This window comes from Pseudophryne corroboree, chromosome 4, assembly GCF_028390025.1.
Source record: "Pseudophryne corroboree isolate aPseCor3 chromosome 4, aPseCor3.hap2, whole genome shotgun sequence".
NCBI classification, from domain to species: domain Eukaryota; kingdom Metazoa; phylum Chordata; class Amphibia; order Anura; family Myobatrachidae; genus Pseudophryne; species Pseudophryne corroboree.
In genome coordinates, this window is record NC_086447.1 from 176262384 (window position 1) to 176281870 (window position 19487).

A 19487-nucleotide genomic window follows, 5' to 3' on the forward strand; every position below is an offset into this window, starting at 1 on the left:
GGCGGAGCCTATCTCCTCAGCACACTGGCGCCATTTTCCCTCACAGCTCAGTTGGAGGGAAGCTCCCTGGCTCTCCCCTGCAGTCACTACACTACAGAAAGGGGTTAAAAAAGAGAGGGGGGCACAAATTAGGCGCAGTATAAACAATACAGCAGCTATAAAGGGAAAAACACTTATATAAGGTTATCCCTGTATATATATAGCGCTCTGGTGTGTGCTGGCAAACTCTCCCTCTGTCTCCCCAAAGGGCTAGTGTGAATTTCAGTGCGCAGTGGGCTCACTCGCAAGTAGACCCCTGGATCCTTCAGGTAATATTTCAGGGGTACAAATTGGAATTCGAGACGTATTCCCCTCGCCGTTTCCAAAAGTCTGTTTTACCGACGTCTCCCACTGACAGGGAGGCAGTTTTGGAAGCCATTCACAAGCTGTATTCCCAGCAGGTGATAATTAAGGTACCCCTCCTGCAACAGGGAACGGGGTATTATTCCACACTATTGTGGTACCGAAGCCAGACGGCTCGGTGAGACCGATTTTAAAATCTAAAATCTAAAATCTTTGAACACTTACATACAGAGGTTCAAATTCAAAATTGAGTCACTCAGAGCAGTGATTGCAAACCTGGAAGAAGGGGACTACATGATGTCTCGGGACATCAAGGATGCTTACCTTCATGTCAAAATTTACCCTTCTCACCAAGGGTATCTCAGGTTATGGTACAGAACTGTCACTATCAGTTCAGACGCTGCCGTAGGGATGGTCCACGGCACCCCGGGTCTTTACTGAAGTAATGACCGTAATGATGATATTCCTTCGAAGGAAGGGAATTTTAGTTATCCTTTACTTGGACGATTCCCTGATAAGGGTGAGATCCAGGGAACAGTTGGAGATCGGTGTAGCACTACCTCAGGTAGTGTTGCGGCAGCACGATTGGATTCTCAATATTCCAAAATCGCAGCTGGTTCCGACGACTTGTCTTCTGTTCCTAGGGATGATCCTGGACACAGTCCAGAAAGAAGGTATTTCTCCCGGAGGAGAAAGCCAGGGAGTTATCCGAGCTAGTCAGGAACCTGGGTATCCCTCCTGTGGTGGTTGCAGAGTGCTCATCTTCTAGAGGGCCGCAGATTCGGCATGCGGGACTGGGTCCTGGTGGCCACGGATGCCAGCCTGCGAGGCTGGGGAGCAGTCACACAGGGAAGGAATATCCAGGGCTTATGGTCAAGCCTGGAGACATCACTTCACATAAATGTCCTGAAGATAAGGGCCATTTACAATGCTCTAAGCTTAGCAAGACCTCTGCTTCAAGGTCAGCCGGTGTTGATCCAGTCGGACAACATTACGGCAGTCACCCACGTAAACAGACAGGGTGCCACAAGAAGCAGGAGGGCAATGGCAGAAGCTGCAAGGATTCTTCGCGGCGCGAAAAACCATGTGATAGCACTGTCAGCAGTTTTCATTCCGGGAGTGGACAACTGGGAAGCAGTTTTCCTCAGCACGACCTCCACCCGGGAGAGTAAGGACTTCACCCAGAAGTCTTCCACATGATTATAAACCGTTGGGAAAAACTCGACAGGTATTGCGCCACGTCAAGGGACCCTCAGGCAATAGCTGTAGATGCTCTGGTAACACCGTGGGTGTACCAATCAGTGTATGGGTTCCCTCCTCTGCCTCTCATACCCAAGGTACTGAGATTGATAAGATGGAGAGGAGTAAGCACTATATTAGTGGCTCCGGATTGGCCAAGAAGGAATTGGTAACCGGAACTTCAAGAGAGGCTCACGGAGGATCCGTAGCCTCTACCTCTAAGAAGGGACCTGCTCCAGCAAGGACCTTGTCTGTTCCAAGACTTACCGCGGCTGCGTTGACGGCATGGCGGTTGAACGCCGGATCCTGAAGGAAAAAGGCATTCCGGATGAAGTCATCCCTATCCTGATCAAAGCCAGGAAGGATGTAACCGCAAAACATTATCACCGCATTTGGCGAAAATATGTTGCGTGGTGCGAGGCCAGTAAGGCTCGACGGAGGAAATTCAACTGGGTCGATTCCTACATTTCCTGCAAACAGGAGTATCTATGGGCCTGAAATTGGGGTCCATTAAGGTTCAAATTTCGGCTCTGTCAATTTTCTTCCAAAAAAGAACTAGCTTCAGTCCCTGAAGTTCAGACATTTGTTAAAGGGGTACTGCATATACAGCCTCCTTTTGTGCCTTTAGTGGCACTTTTGGGATCTCCAGGTGGTTTTTGGGTTCCAAAAGTCACATTGGTTTGACACACTTAAATCTGTGGAGTTAAAATATCTCACAGAAAAAGTGGTCATGCTGTTGGCTCTGGCCTGGGCCAGGCGCGTGTCAGAATTGGTGGCTTTATCCTGTAAAAGCCCTTATCTGATTTTCCATTCGGACAGGGCGAAATTGAGGACTCGTCCTCCGTTTCTCCCTAAGGTGGTTTCAGCGTCTCACCTGAACCAAACCTATTGTGGTGCCTGCGGCTACTAGGGACTTGGAGGACTCCAAGTTGCTAGACGTTGTCAGGGCCCTGAAAATATATGTTTCCAGGACGGCTGGAGTCAGGAAATCTGACTCGCTGTTTATCCTCTATGCACCCAACTAGCTGGGTGCTCCTGCTTCTAAGCAGACTATTGCTCGTTGGATTTGTAGTACAATTCAGCTTGCACATGCTGTGGCAGGCCTGCCACAGCCAAAAATCTGTAAATGCCCACTCCACAAGGAAGGTGGGCTCATCTTGGGCAGCTGCCCGAGGGGTCTCGGCTTTACAACTTTGCCGAGCAGTTACTTGGTCAGGAGCAAATACGTTTGTAAAATTCTACAAATTTGATACCCTGGCTGAGGAGGACCGGGAGTTCTCTCATTGGGGGCTGCAGAGTCATCCGCACTCTCCCGCCCGTTTGGGAGCTTTGGTATAATCCCCATGGTCCTTACGGAGTTCCCAGCATCCACTAGGACGTCAGAGAAAATAAGAATTTACTTACCGATAATTCTATTTCTCGTAGTCCGTAGTGGATGCTGGGCGCCCATCCCAAGTGCGGATTGTCTGCAATACTGGTACATAATTATTGTTACCAAAAAATTCGGGTTATTGTTGTAGTGAGCCATCTTTTCGAGAGGCTTCTCTATTATCATGCTGTTAACTGGGTTCAGATCACAAGTTGTACAGTGTGATTGGTGTGGCTGGTATGAGTCTTACCCGGGATTCAAAATCCTTCCTTATTGTGTACGCTCGTCCGGGCACAGTATCCTAACTGAGGCTTGGAGGAGGGTCATAGGGGGAGGAGCCAGTGCACACCAGGTGATCCTAAAGCTTTCTTTAGATGTGCCCTGTCTCCTGCGGAGCCGCTATTCCCCATGGTCCTTACGGAGTTCCCAGCATCCACTACGGACTACGAGAAATAGAATTATCGGTAAGTAAATTCTTATTATAGTCAGTAAAAATGTCACAGGTCCAGGAATTGCATTTACTGGGCTTCTGCGGTCTGTCTGAGGTCTCACAAGTCAGGGGCATTCAAGCATGTCGGAGGAAGTTTAAGGCACAGTGTGCATAACAGCAGTGTATACAAGTACTGATTGAATACATTTGGAAAGTAACAGTTAGTTTGCGGACTGTCCCTCTCAGCATGAGATGCTGCAGGGACATGCTTGGATGCCCCTAGACATGCTTGAATGCCCTAGGCAAATGCCTTGCCTGCCTATAGCTAAGGCCGGCTCTGTTAGTGTGGGTAGTACAGGTGAGAGTAGGGTAGATGTGAGGAGTATTAGTGTGGGTAGTACAGGTGAGAGTAGGGTAGATATGAGGAATATTAATGTGGGTAGTACAGGTGGGAGTAGGGTACATGTGAGGAGTATTAGTGTGGGTAGTACAGGTGAGAGTAGGGTAGATGTGAGGAGTATTAGTGTGGGTAGTACAGGAGAGAGTAGGGTAGATGTGAGGAGTATTAGTGTGGGTAGTACAGGTGAGAGTAGGGTAGCTGTGAGGAGTATTATTGTAGGTAGTACAGGTGGGAGTAGGGTAGATGTGAGAAGTATTAGTGTGGGTAGTACAGGTGCAAGTAGGGTACATATGAGGGGTATTAGTGTGGTTAGCACAGGTGAGAGTAGGGTAGATGTGAGGAGTGTTAGTGTGGGTAGTACAGGTACAAGTAGGGTACATGTGAGGAGTATTAGTGGAGGTAGTACAGGTGAGGAGTATTAGTGTGGGTAGCACAGGTAAGAGTAAGGTTAATGTTTAGATATCATCCTTTATTTGTCACATATTGTTATGCACATATATCATATAATCTGCTAAAAGCCAGTGACCTTCATTATTTGTGACTACTTTACTTATATGATCTGGAAGTATTACATACACATATAAAAGCCTTGTTTTTTGCTATACCCCCTTGTATGCCATTGGCCACTCATAAAGTGTGTTATCTGCAGCTTCCTGGTTGGAGATGAGCTGTTTGTGGTGATGGAATACCTAGCGGGAGGGTCTCTCACTGACGTGGTGACGGAGACCTGCATGGATGAAGCCCAGATAGCTGCTGTGTGTAGAGAGGTGAGTGCTGCCATCTGCAAGTTTATTGCTGAACAACCCAGGACCAGTTTGAAAGAGCGAGTCTAATATTACAGATCTTAATAGAGTCAACGTATAGAGTACTAGAGTCAGAGTATGACGGCATGAATTACTGTATCTTACTAGGTTATTATTGACCATATTATAGGTTTGATGACTAAATGTAAAGTTCAGTTGGCTAAATGAGTATCTGTCATTTTTGATCTGTACGTAAAACAGAATGTAGATGTCACTTCTAGTCAATCAGCGCAGCTCTCTATAGACAGCAGCACAATACAGCCCGTAATCCCCATGCTGTAATAATAAATTGTCACATGAGATGCAAATCATTTATAAAGGATGGTGTTTATGTCTGATTTTAGTGTTTGCAAGCATTGGAATTCTTACACGCCAATCAGGTCATTCACAGAGACATTAAAAGCGACAATGTACTCCTAGGAATGGATGGGTCTGTCAAACTCAGTGAGTACTTTGGGTTTCTTTTTTCCTAAATGCCTTTGTAATACCGGCTGCATGTTACATTTCCAAAATGTGTTCCAAGTTGTGTTCAATTTTGCCTCTACTCATGGCTCAGGAGTACTCAATCTGGAAACTCCCATCAGATTAATAGGAGCATACAGCACGGGTAATCACATGCTTTCCGTGCTACATTCCAGAGCTTTTTGTAGATTGCCAAATTGAAGGATATCTCAGAGCTGAATAAGGATATAAATCATTTGTACCAGAACATAACAGAGCAAATTAATGGATCGTGTTCCAAATGATGTTATTGACTGTAAATAAAGTTCCAGATTTACTCAATTATTCAAGGACTATTTACTATGTGATATCAGGACAATTAAAATAATTACGTACTAGAGGCAGAGAGAAATCGTTTAGCCTAATGTATAATCTGAGTAATTTTTTCGGGTTTGGAATTTGTTTTTTGTTTTTTTTTGTGCTTTTTCTCTATCGTCCTAGTGGATGCTGGGGTTCCTGAAAGGACCATGGGGGGGGATAGCGGCTCCGCAGGAGACAGGGCACAAAAGTAAAGCTTTCCGATCAGGTGGTGTGCACTGGCTCCTCCCCCTATGACCCTCCTCCAAGCCAGTTAGATTTTTGTGCCCGGCCGAGAAGGGTGCAATCTAGGTGGCTCTCCTAAAGAGCTGCTTAGAAAAGTTTAGCTTAGGTTTTTTATTTTACAGTGAGTCCTGCTGGCAACAGGATCACTGCAACGAGGGACTTAGGGGAGAAGAAGTGAACTCACCTGCGTGCAGGATGGATTGGCTTCTTGGCTACTGGACATCAGCTCCAGAGGGACGATCACAGGTACAGCCTGGATGGTCACCGGAGCCTTGCCGCCGGCCCCCTTGCAGATGCTGAAGTAAGAAGAGGTCCAGAATCGGCGGCAGAAGACTCCTCAGTCTTCTAAAGGTAGCGCACAGCACTGCAGCTGTGCGCCATTTTCCTCTCAGCACACTTCACACGGCAGTCACTGAGGGTGCAGGGCGCTGGGAGGGGGGCGCCCTGGAAGGCAAATGAATACCTATTTTGGCTAAAAATACCTCACATATAGCCTCCGGAGGCTATATGGAGATATTTAACCCCTGCCAGAATCCGTTAAGAGCGGGAGACGAGGCCGCCGAAAAAGGGGCGGGGCCTATCTCCTCAGCACACAGCGCCATTTTCCCTCACAGAAAGGCTGGAGGGAAGGCTCCCAGGCTCTCCCCTGCACTGCACTACAGAAACAGGGTTAAAACAGAGAGGGGGGGCACTAAATTGGCGTTAGAAATATATAAAAAAGATGCTATAAGGGAAAACACTTATATAAGGTTGTCCCTATATAATTATAGCGTTTTTGGTGTGTGCTGGTAAACTCTCCCTCTGTCTCTCCAAAGGGCTAGTGGGTCCTGTCCTCTATCAGAGCATTCCCTGTGTGTGTGCTGTGTGTCGGTACGTGTGTGTCGACATGTATGAGGACGATGTTGGTGAGGAGGCGGAGCAATTGCCTGTAATGGTGATGTCACTCTCTAGGGAGTCGACACCGGAATGGATGGCTTATTTAGGGAATTACGTGATAATGTCAACACGCTGCAAGGTCGGTTGACGACATGAGACGGCCGACAAACAATTAGTACCGGTCCAGACGTCTCAAAAACACCGTCAGGGGTTTTAAAACGCCCGTTTACTTTAGTCGGTCGACACAGACACAGACAGGGACACTGAATCCAGTGTCGACGGTGAATAAACAAACGTATTCCTTATTAGGGCCACACGTTAAAGGCAATGAAGGAGGTGTTTCATATTTCTGATACTACAAGTACCACAAAAGAGGGTATTATGTGGGATGTGAAAAAACTACCGTAGTTTTTCCTGAATCAGATAAATTAAATAAAGTGTGTGATGATGCGTGGGTTCCCCCCGATAGAAAATTATGGGCGGTATACCCTTTCCCGCCAGAAGTTAGGGCGCGTTGGGAAACACCCCTTAGGGTGGATAAGGCGCTCACACGCTTATCAAAACAAGTGGCGGTACCGTCTATAGATAGGGCCGTCCTCAAGGACCAGCTGACAGGAGGCTGGAAAATATCATAAAAAGTATATACACACATACTGGTGTTATACTGCGACCAGCGATCGCCTCAGCCTGGATGTGCAGAGCTGGGGTGGCTTGGTCGGATTCCCTGACTAAAAATATTGATACCCTAGACAGGGACAGTATTTTATTGACTATAGAGCATTTAAAGGATGCATTTCTTTATATGCGAGATGCACAGAGGGATATTTGCACTCTGGCATCAAGAGTAAATGCGATGTCCATATCTGCCAGAAGATGTTATGGACACGACAGTGGTCAGGTGATGCAGATTCCAAACGGCACAAAGGTGTATTGCCGTATAAAGGAAGAGGAGTTATTTGGGGTCGGTCCATCGGACCTGGTGGCCACGGCAACTGCTGGAAAATCCGCCGTTTTTACCCTAAGTCACATCTCTGCAGAAAAAGACACCGTCTTTTCAGCCTCAGTCCTTTCGTCCCTATAAGATCATATCTGCCCAGGGATAGAGGAAAGGGAAGAAGACTGCAGCAGGCAGCCCATTCCCAGGAACAGAAGCGTTCCACCGCTTCTGACAAGTTCTCAGCATGGCGCTGAGACCGTACAGGACCCCTGGATCCTACAAGTAGTATCCCAGGGGTACAGATTGGAATGTCGAGACGTTTCCCCTTCGCAGGCTCCTGAAGTCTGCTTTACCAAGGTCTCCCTCCGACAAGGAGGCAGTATGGAAAAAATTCACAAGCTGTATTCCCAGCAGGTGATAATTAAATTACCCCTCCTACTACAAGAAAAGGGGTATTATTCCACACTATATTGTGGTACTGAAGCCAGAAGGCTAGGTGAGACTTATTCTAAAAAAAATTTTTGAACACTTACAAAGGTTCAAATCAAGATGGAATCACTCAGAGCAGTGATAACGAACCAGGAAGAAGGGGACTATATAGTGTCCCGGGACATCAGGGATGCTTACCTCTATGTCCCAAAATTTGCCCTTCTCACTAAGGGTACCTCAGGTTCGTGGTGCAGAACTGTCACTATCAGTTTCAGACGCTGCCGTTTGGATTGTCCACGGCACCCCGGGTCTTTACCAAGGTAATGGCCGAAATGATGATTCTTCTTCGAAGAAAAGGCGTCTTAATTATCCCTTACTTGGACGATCTCCTGATAAGGGCATAGTCCAGGGAACAGTTGGAGGTCGGAGTAGCACTATCTCGGATACTGCTACAACAGCACGGGTGGATTCTAAATATTCCAAAATCGCAGCTGATCCCGACGACACGTCTGCTGTGCCTAGGGATGATTCTGGACACAGTCCAGAAAAAGGTGTTTCTCCCGGAAGAGAAAGCCAGGGAGTTATCCGAGCTAGTCAGGAACCTCCTAAAAACAGTGCATCATTGCACAAGGGTCCTGGTAAAAATGGTGGCTTCCTACGAAGCAATTCCATTCGGCAGATTTCACGCAAGAACTTTTCAGTGGGATCTGCTGGACAAATGGTCCGGATCGCATCTTCAGATGCATCAGCGGATAACCCTATATCCAAGGACAAGGGTGTCTCTCCTGTGGTGGTTATAGAGTGCTCATCTTCTAGAGGGCCGCAGATTCGGCATTCAGTTGTGGATGCTGGTGACCACGGAGCCCAGCCCGAGAGGCTGGGGAGCAGTCACACAAGGAAAAAATTTCCAGGGAGTGTGATCAAGTCTGGAGACTTTTCTCCACATAAATATACTGGAGCTAAGGGTAAATTTATAATGCTCTAAGCTTAGCAAGACCTCTGCTTCAAGGTCAGCCGGTATTGATCCAGTGGGAAAAACATCACGGCAGTCGCCCACGTAAACAGACAGGGCGACACAAGAAGCAGGAGGGCAATGGCAAAAACTGCAAGGACTTTTCGCTGGGCGGAAAATCATGTGATAGCACTGTCAGCAGTGTTTCATCCCGGGAATGGAAACTGGGAAGCAGACTTCCTCAGCAGGCACGACCTCCACCCGGGAGAGTGGAAACTTCATCGGGAAGTTTTTTCCACATGATTGTAAACCGTTGGGAAATACCAAAGGTGGACATGATGGCGTCCCGTCTGAACAAAAAACGGGACAGGTATTGCGCCAGGTCAAGAGACCCTCAGGCAATAGCTGTGGACGTTCTGGTAACACCGTGGGTGTACCAGTCGGTGTATGTGTTCCCTCCTCTGCTTCTCATACCTAAGGTGCTGAGAATTATAAGACGTAGAGGAGTAAGAACTATACTCATGGCTCCGGATTGGCCAAGAAGGACTTGGTACCCGGAACTTCAAGAGATGCTTACAGAGGTCTTATGGCCTCTGCCGCTAAGAAGGGACTTGCTTCAGCAAGTACCATGTCTGTTCCAAGACTTACCGCAGCTGCGTTTGTCGGCATGGCGGTGGAAAGCCGGATCCTAAGGGAAAAAGGCATTCCGGAAGAGGTCATTCCTACCCTGGTCAAAGCCAGAAAGGAGGTGACCGCACAACATTATCACCACATGTGGCGAAAATATGTTGCGTGGTGTGAGGCCAGGAAGGCCCCACAAAGAAATTTCAACTCGGTCGTTTCCTGCATTTCCTGCAAACAGGAGTGTCTATGGGCCTCAAATTGGGGTCCATTAAGGTTCAAATTTCGGCCCTGTCGATTTTCTTCCAGAAAGAATTGGCTTCAGTTCCTGAAGTCCAGAAGTTTGTCAAGGGAGTATTGCATATACAACCCCCTTTTGTGCCTCCAGTGGCACTGTGGGATCTCAACGTAGTTCTGGGATTCCTCAAATCACATTGGTTTAAAACCAGTCAAATCTGTGGATTTGAAGCATCTCACATGAAAAGTGACCATGCTCTTGGCCCTGGCCTGGACCAGGCGAGTGTCAAATTGGTGGTTTTTTCTCAAAAAAGCCCATATCTGTTTGTCCATTCGGACAGGGCAGAGCTGCGGACTCGTCCCCAGTTCTCTCCCTAAGGTGGTGTCAGTGTTTCACTTGAACCAGCTTATTGTGGTGCCTTGCACCTACTAGGGACTTGGAGGACTCCAAGTTGCTAGATGTTGTCAGGGCCCTGAAAATATGTTCCAGGACGGCTGGAGTCAGGAAAACTGACTTGCTGTTATCCTGTATGCACCCAACAAACTGGGTGCTCTTGCTTCTAAGCAGACTATTGCTAGTTGGATGTGTAATACAATTCAGCTTGCACATTCTGTGGCAGGCCTGCCACAGCCAAAATATGTAAATGCCCATTCCACAAGGAAGGTGGGCTCATCTTGGGCGGCTGCCCGAGGGGTCTCGGCTTTACAACTTTGCCGAGCAGCTACTTGGTCAGGGGCAAACACGTTTTCTAAATTCTACAAATTTGATACCCTGGCTAAGGAGGACCTGGAGTTCTCTCATTCGGTGCTGCAGAGTCATCCGCACTCTCCCGCCCGTTTGGGAGCTTTGGTATAATCCCCATGGTCCTTTCAGGAACCCCAGCATCCACTAGGACGATAGAGAAAATAAGAATTTACTTACCGATAATTCTATTTCTCGGAGTCCGTAGTGGATGCTGGGCGCCCATCCCAAGTGCGGATTATCTGCAATACTTGTACATAGTTACAAAAATCGGGTTATTATTGTTGTGAGCCATCTTTTCAGAGGCTCCGCTGTTATCATACTGTTAACTGGGTTTAGATCACAAGTTGTACGGTGTGATTGGTGTGGCTGGTATGAGTCTTACCCGGGATTCAAAATTCCTCCCTTATTGTGTACGCTCGTCCGGGCACAGTACCTAACTGGCTTGGAGGAGGGTCATAGGGGGAGGAGCCAGTGCACACCACCTGATCGGAAAGCTTTACTTTTGTGCCCTGTCTCCTGCGGAGCCGCTATCCCCCCCCATGGTCCTTTCAGGAACCCCAGCATCCACTACGGACTCCGAGAAATAGAATTATCGGTAAGTAAATTCTTATTTTTTTTTTGTTTTTTTTTAGAAATGTGTGCAAAATGCATTTTGGTGCTTGGATCTGGCATGATGTGGGTTGTAGATTTTGTTCTATAGTTTGGTCTGTTCTGTGCTTAATTGTGTTGATATTGCATCAGATGTCATTCTCCATTCTGTCTCCTCTCTCCTCATATAGCTGACTTTGGCTTCTGTGCTCAGATCACCCCTGAACAGAGCAAACGTAGCACCATGGTGGGCACCCCATACTGGATGGCGCCAGAGGTGGTCACCAGGAAAGCTTACGGTCCTAAGGTAGACATCTGGTCGCTTGGTATCATGGCTATTGAAATGGTGGAAGGAGAACCACCTTACCTCAATGAGAACCCTCTAAGGGTAAGTTCTCTATCTTGTACATCTATGAGTAATATCATTTCTGTGCCTGATCAATATATTGTTCTGTTGTATTTAATTTCTGCATTTGGTTAGGGATCTGTAATACCTATATAATATCAACTATTTATCCACTAGTAATTACGAAATGACATTCACCATTGCAGGTTGTCATGAACAGCCCATCAGTGAATGTACATAACCTAATAAATGAGGAAATCTTGCATACACCTGGTCTTTCACAGATTTGGGGCAGGCTAAAATGTTTCTAAGTGCAAGCATTCCGGCTCACAGAGAGTGTCTCTGTGTCTCTGCAGGCTTTGTATCTGATTGCTACTAACGGCACCCCAGAGCTGCAGAATCCTGAGAAGCTGTCTCCAATCTTCCGAGACTTCCTGAATCGTTCCTTGGAGATGGACGTAGAAAAGCGAGGGTCAGCCAGGCAGCTCCTACAGGTGGGTAGACGTCTGCTGTAAGCGAAATGGAGTATCTAAGTGGTCTGTTTTGTGGCAGGTGATCTGTGGCTCTCCAGCTGTCACATAGTTATAACTCGTACAAAGAGGATATGTCTAATAAACAGAGTGATTGCCCAGAATTCTTAGTACCTTCTATATCGCTCGCTTCGTTTGCTAACAGGACTTCATCTCTTTTAATTGTTTGTGGGTTATTGACATTTGGAGAGCACACTTACTGCATCTATATCCTATACAGAGCGCTTTGTTATATAAGCATCCATATGGTCCTTATTGCTCGTCTCCATTTACCTGAACACTCACCATTCAAAGGGGGGTTTCCCTTGCCCCCTGTAAGCCTTTTAGAAGTGACTCCTATATCTGAGAGAGAGAGTTCACTGCCTTGTAGCACTCCACTGACTGCTATACTGTAACTTTTAGATGGGCCCACCCTGTCCAAAATACTGGCCTGGTTCTCTTGGCATGGGATCCTCTCTATTAGATAAATATGTAGGAGAAGACTTAGTTTGTGAAGATATTGTAGAAAGTGCTTTTTAATATAGTTGTGGTTTCTTGGCAACACTGAGAATTAGAAAGTGACTGTCTAATATATTTCTCCTTTTCCTTGCAGCACCCGTTCTTGAAACTTGCTAAGCCACTGTCCAGCCTGACGCCTCTAATCTTGGCTGCAAAAGAAGCCATGAAAGGCAACCGCTAACATCCTATCAAGACCTTTATGTAATTCTCCCTTTGTTCTCTTAACAATGTTAACGTCCTATAAGTGCCACTCTCGCTCTGCTCACAGGCACCTGAGAGGGAAAGCCATCAGCATTCTGTGAAGAGGCCGGGAATGTAGATGCTCTCTCCTTGGCCGTGGCAGTGACAGTACTGGGAAGGATACGGCTCTCCCATGCTGTATATCTTTCCTCCTGGCAGAAAAATAAAACTGAGTTCTGTTTGTGGCCTTTTCAAAAACCCTCTATTTTGGGGTTTCGACTGCATTATGGGAATGACCTTATATTGTGCATCTGTTCTTACCCTCGGAGGACACCGCTTCTGTTCTCTGGCCTTTGCTTGATACTTGAATAACTCTCATGCCAGTGTCAGAGTTTCTGTCTGTCTCTTTGCTGCCTCTTTATATTCCACTCACTGTCCTTGTGCCTGGATTTACCATTGCGTCTTCGGTGATGGGAAATGTGCCTCTGACAGGGAAGTTGTTTGTACTCCTTAAAAATCTTTGAACATGTCTTAACTCTCTCTCAAATATTTGGGTCGGTTTTACAGTAGGTAGTATACTACGGATGGTGGGAAAGCGAGGACCGCACGTTTAGTGTGTGCCATGCTCAATGATTATTCAAGATAGCAGCAGCTCCTGTAGCTAATACGGACTTTTCCCAATAATCTGAAAGTGCTCTTAACGTTACACCCTGGAAAACTTGCAGAATTATTTTATTTTTCTGTAACCTTCCTTGTGACTTTTACATCAGCGGGAAGTAGTGCCAAAGTCCCAATAGTTCACTGTGTGTTTTCTATTTAATGCTTGTTTTTCCCCCTTCTTTTAATACTACTTGGTCATTTTGCCACTTTGTGGGTTGATTTTGCAAATTCTGTATGGTTTTACAAACGTAAGTGCCTGGGTCAGGTCTGTTGTCTGTATGGAAAACCTGAGCCACCAGTATTCCTATACATCTAGAGCAGTTAGGTACAACCTGGTAACTGAGCTACCACTCCTGATTGAATGGATAATTCCGTGAGTTACCCTATCGTTTTTTGCAGTACAGTATATTATGTCCCAGAATCCCTTCTGATTTCTTACTAAAACATTGGATTGCTAATAGAGCAATTATGTCTTGCATTCACATGTAGACCCAAGTCTCATGTGAAATTATAGTTACCAACCAATATAGTGTATATAGGAAATTCAACACTGGCAATAGCTGGTGTGGGTTTTTAGTTTTTTTTTCTTTCTTTTTTCCGTTTTTATTATTGTTCTTGCCTAATTGGAGAAAAGGGAATTATAGTATGCTGAATGACATCATTTGATGTCCTAGCCCTTGTTAATATTTTCTTGCCTTTTAATTACTTCCCGTTCCACCCTGTTAAACTATGTAAGTTGGGAATCTCTATGAAGGTCTGTGGACATTTCATTGAAGGTCAACCTTGCCAGTATCATCAGGACTGGAAGCTAAACACCATATTACACTCTTATGGAAGACAATATCCCCTCTATTGTGCCTTTAATTTCATATAGAATGCAATTCTGTGTTTCTGGTTAATATGGTGTTATGTCATTATAACATATCAGACAGTGCAGTAATTCATTTCTCTGTATCAGTAGATTATTGTGCTGGGTTCTGTGTTATTACTGCAATGGAATGACCTGTTCTACTAAATGCAATGATTTGTTTGCACACTCTAAGCTACTACTCTCAGGGGCTACTACGTCCCACAACTGTAATTTGCTGCCTGTCCTGTAGGTGTCACTTCCATAGTCTTTGTGCCCATGTCCTATGCTATGCATTCATAGTACTGTGATGGGCTTATTTATCGCAATTAACTGTCACATTCTAAAGACCTTGCTATAAAAACAGACACTCATTATGGTCATTGAGTTACAGTGAATAGATATTTACACACCCACTCAGTATGAACTGAAGCCATTGTGTGAGCTGAATACATATCAGAAGAAGCATTTTGCTAGAAACATCACTAAGGCTGGCCAGTTACAAAGCAGTATTGCCCAGTTACAGTACATAAACCCATTGCCTGTTCACAATGTGATCATTATTGGGCTATGTTTATAAAATTACCACTTTTGCCTTGTGTGCACACACCATTCCCTTCTGCTCATCCTGACAGAGCTCTGTGGTCCCAAGGTGGTCTGGATAGTTGGCCTGAGCACCAAACAGCTGGCTCTGAATGCATTCTTGTGGAATTCCCAACCCATAGAATGGCATCCATCCTCTATAATGTGTATATGGTGGGTACACATTACTATTACAGGACTCTCTTCACAAAACTGTCAACTTTGTGCTGATGAGCGGAGATCAAGGGCTTCCCTTAATAAGAACTTCAGAACTCTTTGCATAAAATGCAAATATACCAGTCAAGGAATTATGTATATTTGTTAAAATGTTTTTGCTTTACTCCTTTTTTTTTTTTTTTTTTTTTTTTTGCCACAAGGTTCTGAACACTCAGTGTTACTTAGGTAAATATGAACGACACATTTGCCTGAACATGGTCGGCCATTTTTAAGTTTGGAATTCTTACATAATGCCAAAATCTCCTCCTCCTCCTCCTCCTCCTATATACCCAAGGAGTCTTGTTGAACTGTAAAATGAAAATGTAGATTGTTTCAATATTCTGAAGGGCTCTGCGTTCTGCAGTGTATGTCATTTTCTAGGTCAAGATTTTCTATACAGCTCTTAGAATTGACAGAACGCCGGCCAGCGGTCCGTGATTCCTGCTCAGTGTAGAAAGTGTCATGTATGACGACGACATACTGTATCTGAATAAAGTGTGAAGATAGCTGTAATTATTTCAACGTAAGAATATAAAATGTAATGCTTTGAAATGCTTGTAAATAGCTAGGATTTAGTGGTTGAATAGGTGAATGGTTATGTGTCCTTTGTGAGTTTTTGTAGGACAATGCATTAACACAAACTGAGGGCATTTCTAATATAAGGTTTCTTTGTATTGACAACACCCTGACTCCTCATTAACATTTGAGACTTGAAGGGAGATCTGGTTTTCAAAATGAGTATATAAAGTTTATTTAGGGTTTAGAAAAGTTGTGTTGCCATTCCATTGAATCAAAGGTTCTACAAAAGTACAGTAACATTATCTTAGTGAGAACACCCCATAATGTAGCTTGTTTAAAAAGTTTGTGCTGCTTCTCTGATGAATCAAACAGCATTTTGGGGGTCGTCTTAGTCCAAACTATACCACCCCAAAACTATACCATCTTGCTTGCTCTGACAAATTGTGAGACCTCATAACGGTTAGTCACAGCCAATTAGATCCTATATTTGGCTTCTTCTCGTCAAAGCACCTGAAATACTGTACGTTGTTTAGAGATGAATTGGGCTCCATGAAACTGCTACCGTTGGGGTTTGGTGAGCGGCGGTCCGGATCCCAGCGGTCAGCATACCGACCGCCAGAATGTCGGAGGGCGGGGTGTGCGCAACGAAGCCCATTGCTCGCCACATGTTCTATTCCCACTCTATGGGTGTCGTGGACACCCACGAGTGGGAATAGCCCTGGGCCCCCTGCCGGCATTCTGACTGTCGGTCTCCTGGCGTCGGTATGCTGACCGAACCTTGTTAATGTTAATATCCCAATTAGAATGGTGAGGGTGCTGGGAATCCCTTTATGGGGACATGTTATTTCTATAGTTAGAAGAGTGGCCTCAGTTCAGTATGAATCCACGGAGCTCTCGCCTTTCCTATATTTTACGGTCTCTCCTCCTCCTCCTCCTCCTTGTAGCTTTGCATGCAGATGTTTCATATTCGTTATTTTGTGGATTCATTTTCTGCAGTTCTTCCTTATCTGTCTTGTTTAATTTATCCCATCTTTTTATTTAATTGTTAATTTTTACGGCAATAACTACTGAATCATTTGTGTGCGTCAACTTTGCTTGGAATAAACTTTTTGTTTTATTTTAATAATATATTTTCTGTTTCATTTCATTGATGCGGTCACAGCCTCAGAATGCAATACTGTATGTTTATAGGTCTTCCACTTGCGCACATCTTTCTCTGACGTCCTAGTGGATGCTGGGAACTCCGTAAGGACCATGGGGAATAGCGGCTCCGCAGGAGTCTGGGCACAACTAAAAGAAAGCCTTTAGACTACCTGGTGTGCACTGGCTCCTCCCACTATGACCCTCCTCCAAGCCTCAGTTAGATTTTTGTGCCCGGCCGAGCTGGATGCACACTAGGGGCTCTCCTGAGCTCTTAGAAAGAAAGTATAATTTAGGTTTTTTATTTTACAGTGAGACCTGCTGGCAACAGGCTCACTGCAACGAGGGACTAAGGGGAGAAGAAGCGAACCTACCTGCTTGCAGCTAGCTTGGGCTTCTTAGGCTACTGGACACCATTAGCTCCAGAGGGATCGACCGCATGGAACTGGCCTTGGTGTTCGGTCCCGGAGCCGCGCCGCCGTCCCCCTTACAGAGCCAGAAGCAAGAAGAAATCCGGAAAATCAGCAGCATGAAGACTTCTGTCTTCACCAAGGTAGCGCACAGCACTGCAGCTGTGCGCCATTGCTCCTCATACACACTTCACACTCCGGTCACTGAGGGTGCAGGGCGCTGGGGGGGGGGCGCCCTGAGCAGCAATAAAAACACCTTAGCTGGCAAAACAATCACAATATATAGCCCCAGAGGCTATATATGTGATAATTACCCCTGCCAGAATCCTTAAAAAAGCGGGAGAAAAGTCAGTGAAAAAGGGGCGGAGCTATCTCTCTCAGCACACTGGGGCTATTTTTCCCTCACAGTTCCGCTGGAAGGAAGCTCCCTGGCTCTCCCCTGCAGTCTACACTACAGAAAAGGGTAAAAAAGAGAGGGGGGGCACTAAATTTAGGCGCAGTAAATATTATAGCAGCTATAGGGGACATAATTCAGTTAGTCCCTGCATTTTATAGCGCTCTGGTGTGTGCTGGCATACTCTCTCTCTGTCTCCCCAAAGGGCTTCTGTGGGGTCCTGTCCTCTGTTAGAGCATTCCCAGTGTGTGTGCGGTGTGTCGGTACGGCTGTGTCGACATGTTTGATGAGGAAAATTATGTGGAGGCGGAGCAGATGCCCATAGAAGTGATGTCACCCCCTGCGGGGCAGACATCTGAGTGGATGGTTTTATGGAAGGAATTACGTGCAAGTGTCGACTCCTTACACAAAAAAATTTGACGACATTCCAAATGCGGGACAGCCGGCTTCTCAGCTCGTGCCTGCCCAGGTGTCTCAAAGGCCATCAGGGGCTCTAAAACGCCCGCTACCTCAGATGGCAGACGCAGATGTCGACACGGATACTGATACCAGTGTCGACGACAATGAGTCAAATCTAATGTCCACTAGGGCCATTCGTTGCATGATTGAGGCAATGAAGGAGGTATTACACATTTCGGATATAAACCCAGGTACCACTAAAAAGGGTATTATGTTTGGGGAGAAAAAACTACCCGTAGTTTTTCCCCCATCTGAAGAATTAAATGAAGTGTGTGAAGAAGCGTGGGCTTTCCCCGATAAAAGATTGGTAATCCCTAAAAAATTACTAATGGCGTTCCCTTTCCCGCCAGAGGATAGGGCACGTTGGGAAACACCTCCTAGGGTGGATAAAGCGCTCACACGTTTGTCTAAAAAGGTGGCACTTCCGTCTCCGGATACGGCCGCCCTAAAGGAGCCTGCGGATAGAAAGCAGGAGGCGATCCTGAAGTCTGTATATACACACTCAGGCATTATACTTAGACCAGCTATTGCGTCAGCATGGATGTGCAGTGCTGCCGCTGCATGGTCAGATTCCCTGTCAGAAAATATTGACACCCTAGACAGGGACACTGTTCTCCTAACCATAGAGCATATAAAAGACTCAGTCTTATACATGAGAGATGCACAGAGGGAGATCTGCCGGCTGGCATCTAAAATAAGTGCATTGTCCATTTCTGCTAGGAGAGGCTTATGGACTCGGCAGTGGACAGGGGATGCAGATTCCAAAAGGCACATGGAAGTTTTGCCTTATAAGGGTGAGGAGTTATTCGGGGATGGTCTCTCAGACCTAGTTTCCACAGCGACAGCTGGGAAATCAGCATTTTTACCCCAGGTTCCCTCACAGCCTAAAAAAGCGCAGTTTTATCAAGTACAGTTTTTTCGGACCCAGAGAAACAAGCGAGGAAAAGGCGGGTCCTTTCTGTCCAGAGGCAGAGGTAGGGGAAAAAGGCTGCAACAAACGGCAGGTTCCCAGGAGCAAAAGTCCTCCCCCGCTTCTTCCAAGTCCACCGCATGACGGTGGGGCTCCACAGGCGGAGCCAGGTACGGTGGGGGGCCGCCTCAAAAATTTCAGCCATCAGTGGGCTCGCTCACAGGTGGATCCCTGGATCTTGCAAGTAGTATCTCAGGGGTACAAACTGGAATTCGAGGCGTCTCCCCCCCCCCGCCGTTTCCTCAAATCTGCCTTGCCAACGACTCCCTCAGGCAGGGAGGCTGTGCTAGAGGCAATTCACAAGCTGTATTCCCAGCAGGTGATAGTCAAGGTGCCCCTACTTCAACAAGGACGGGGTTACTATTCCACACTGTTTGTGGTACCGAAACCGGACGGTTCGGTGAGACCCATTTTAAATTTGAAATCCTTGAACACATACATAAAAAAGTTCAAGTTCAAGATGGAATCGCTCAGGGCGGTTATTGCAAGCCTGGACGAGGGGGATTACATGGTATCCCTGGACATCAAGGATGCTTACCTGCATGTCCCCATTTATCATCCTCACCAGGAGTACCTCAGATTTGCGGTACAAAATTGCCATTACCAATTCCAGACGCTGCCGTTTGGACTGTCCACGGCACCGAGGGTGTTTACCAAGGTAATGGCGGAAATGATGATACTCCTTCGAAAAAAGGGAGTTTTAATTATCCCGTACTTGGACGAT

General features: G+C 46.1%; 1 protein-coding gene across 2 annotated transcripts in view; it reads left to right on the forward strand.

Annotated features, from left to right (window-relative positions):
• Nucleotides 1-16516, forward strand: part of PAK2 (p21 (RAC1) activated kinase 2) — a 220684-nt gene extending 204168 nt beyond the window's left edge. For both annotated transcript variants that reach the window (XM_063915569.1, XM_063915568.1), the window contains exons 11-15: nucleotides 4430-4547; nucleotides 4928-5027; nucleotides 11204-11400; nucleotides 11715-11852; nucleotides 12481-16516. In XM_063915569.1, the coding sequence (XP_063771639.1) occupies nucleotides 4430-4547; nucleotides 4928-5027; nucleotides 11204-11400; nucleotides 11715-11852; nucleotides 12481-12567 (640 nt within the window). In that variant the 3' untranslated portion in view covers nucleotides 12568-16516. The remainder of the gene's footprint in view (nucleotides 1-4429; nucleotides 4548-4927; nucleotides 5028-11203; nucleotides 11401-11714; nucleotides 11853-12480) is intronic.
• The last annotated feature ends 2971 nt before the right edge of the window (nucleotides 16517-19487 follow it).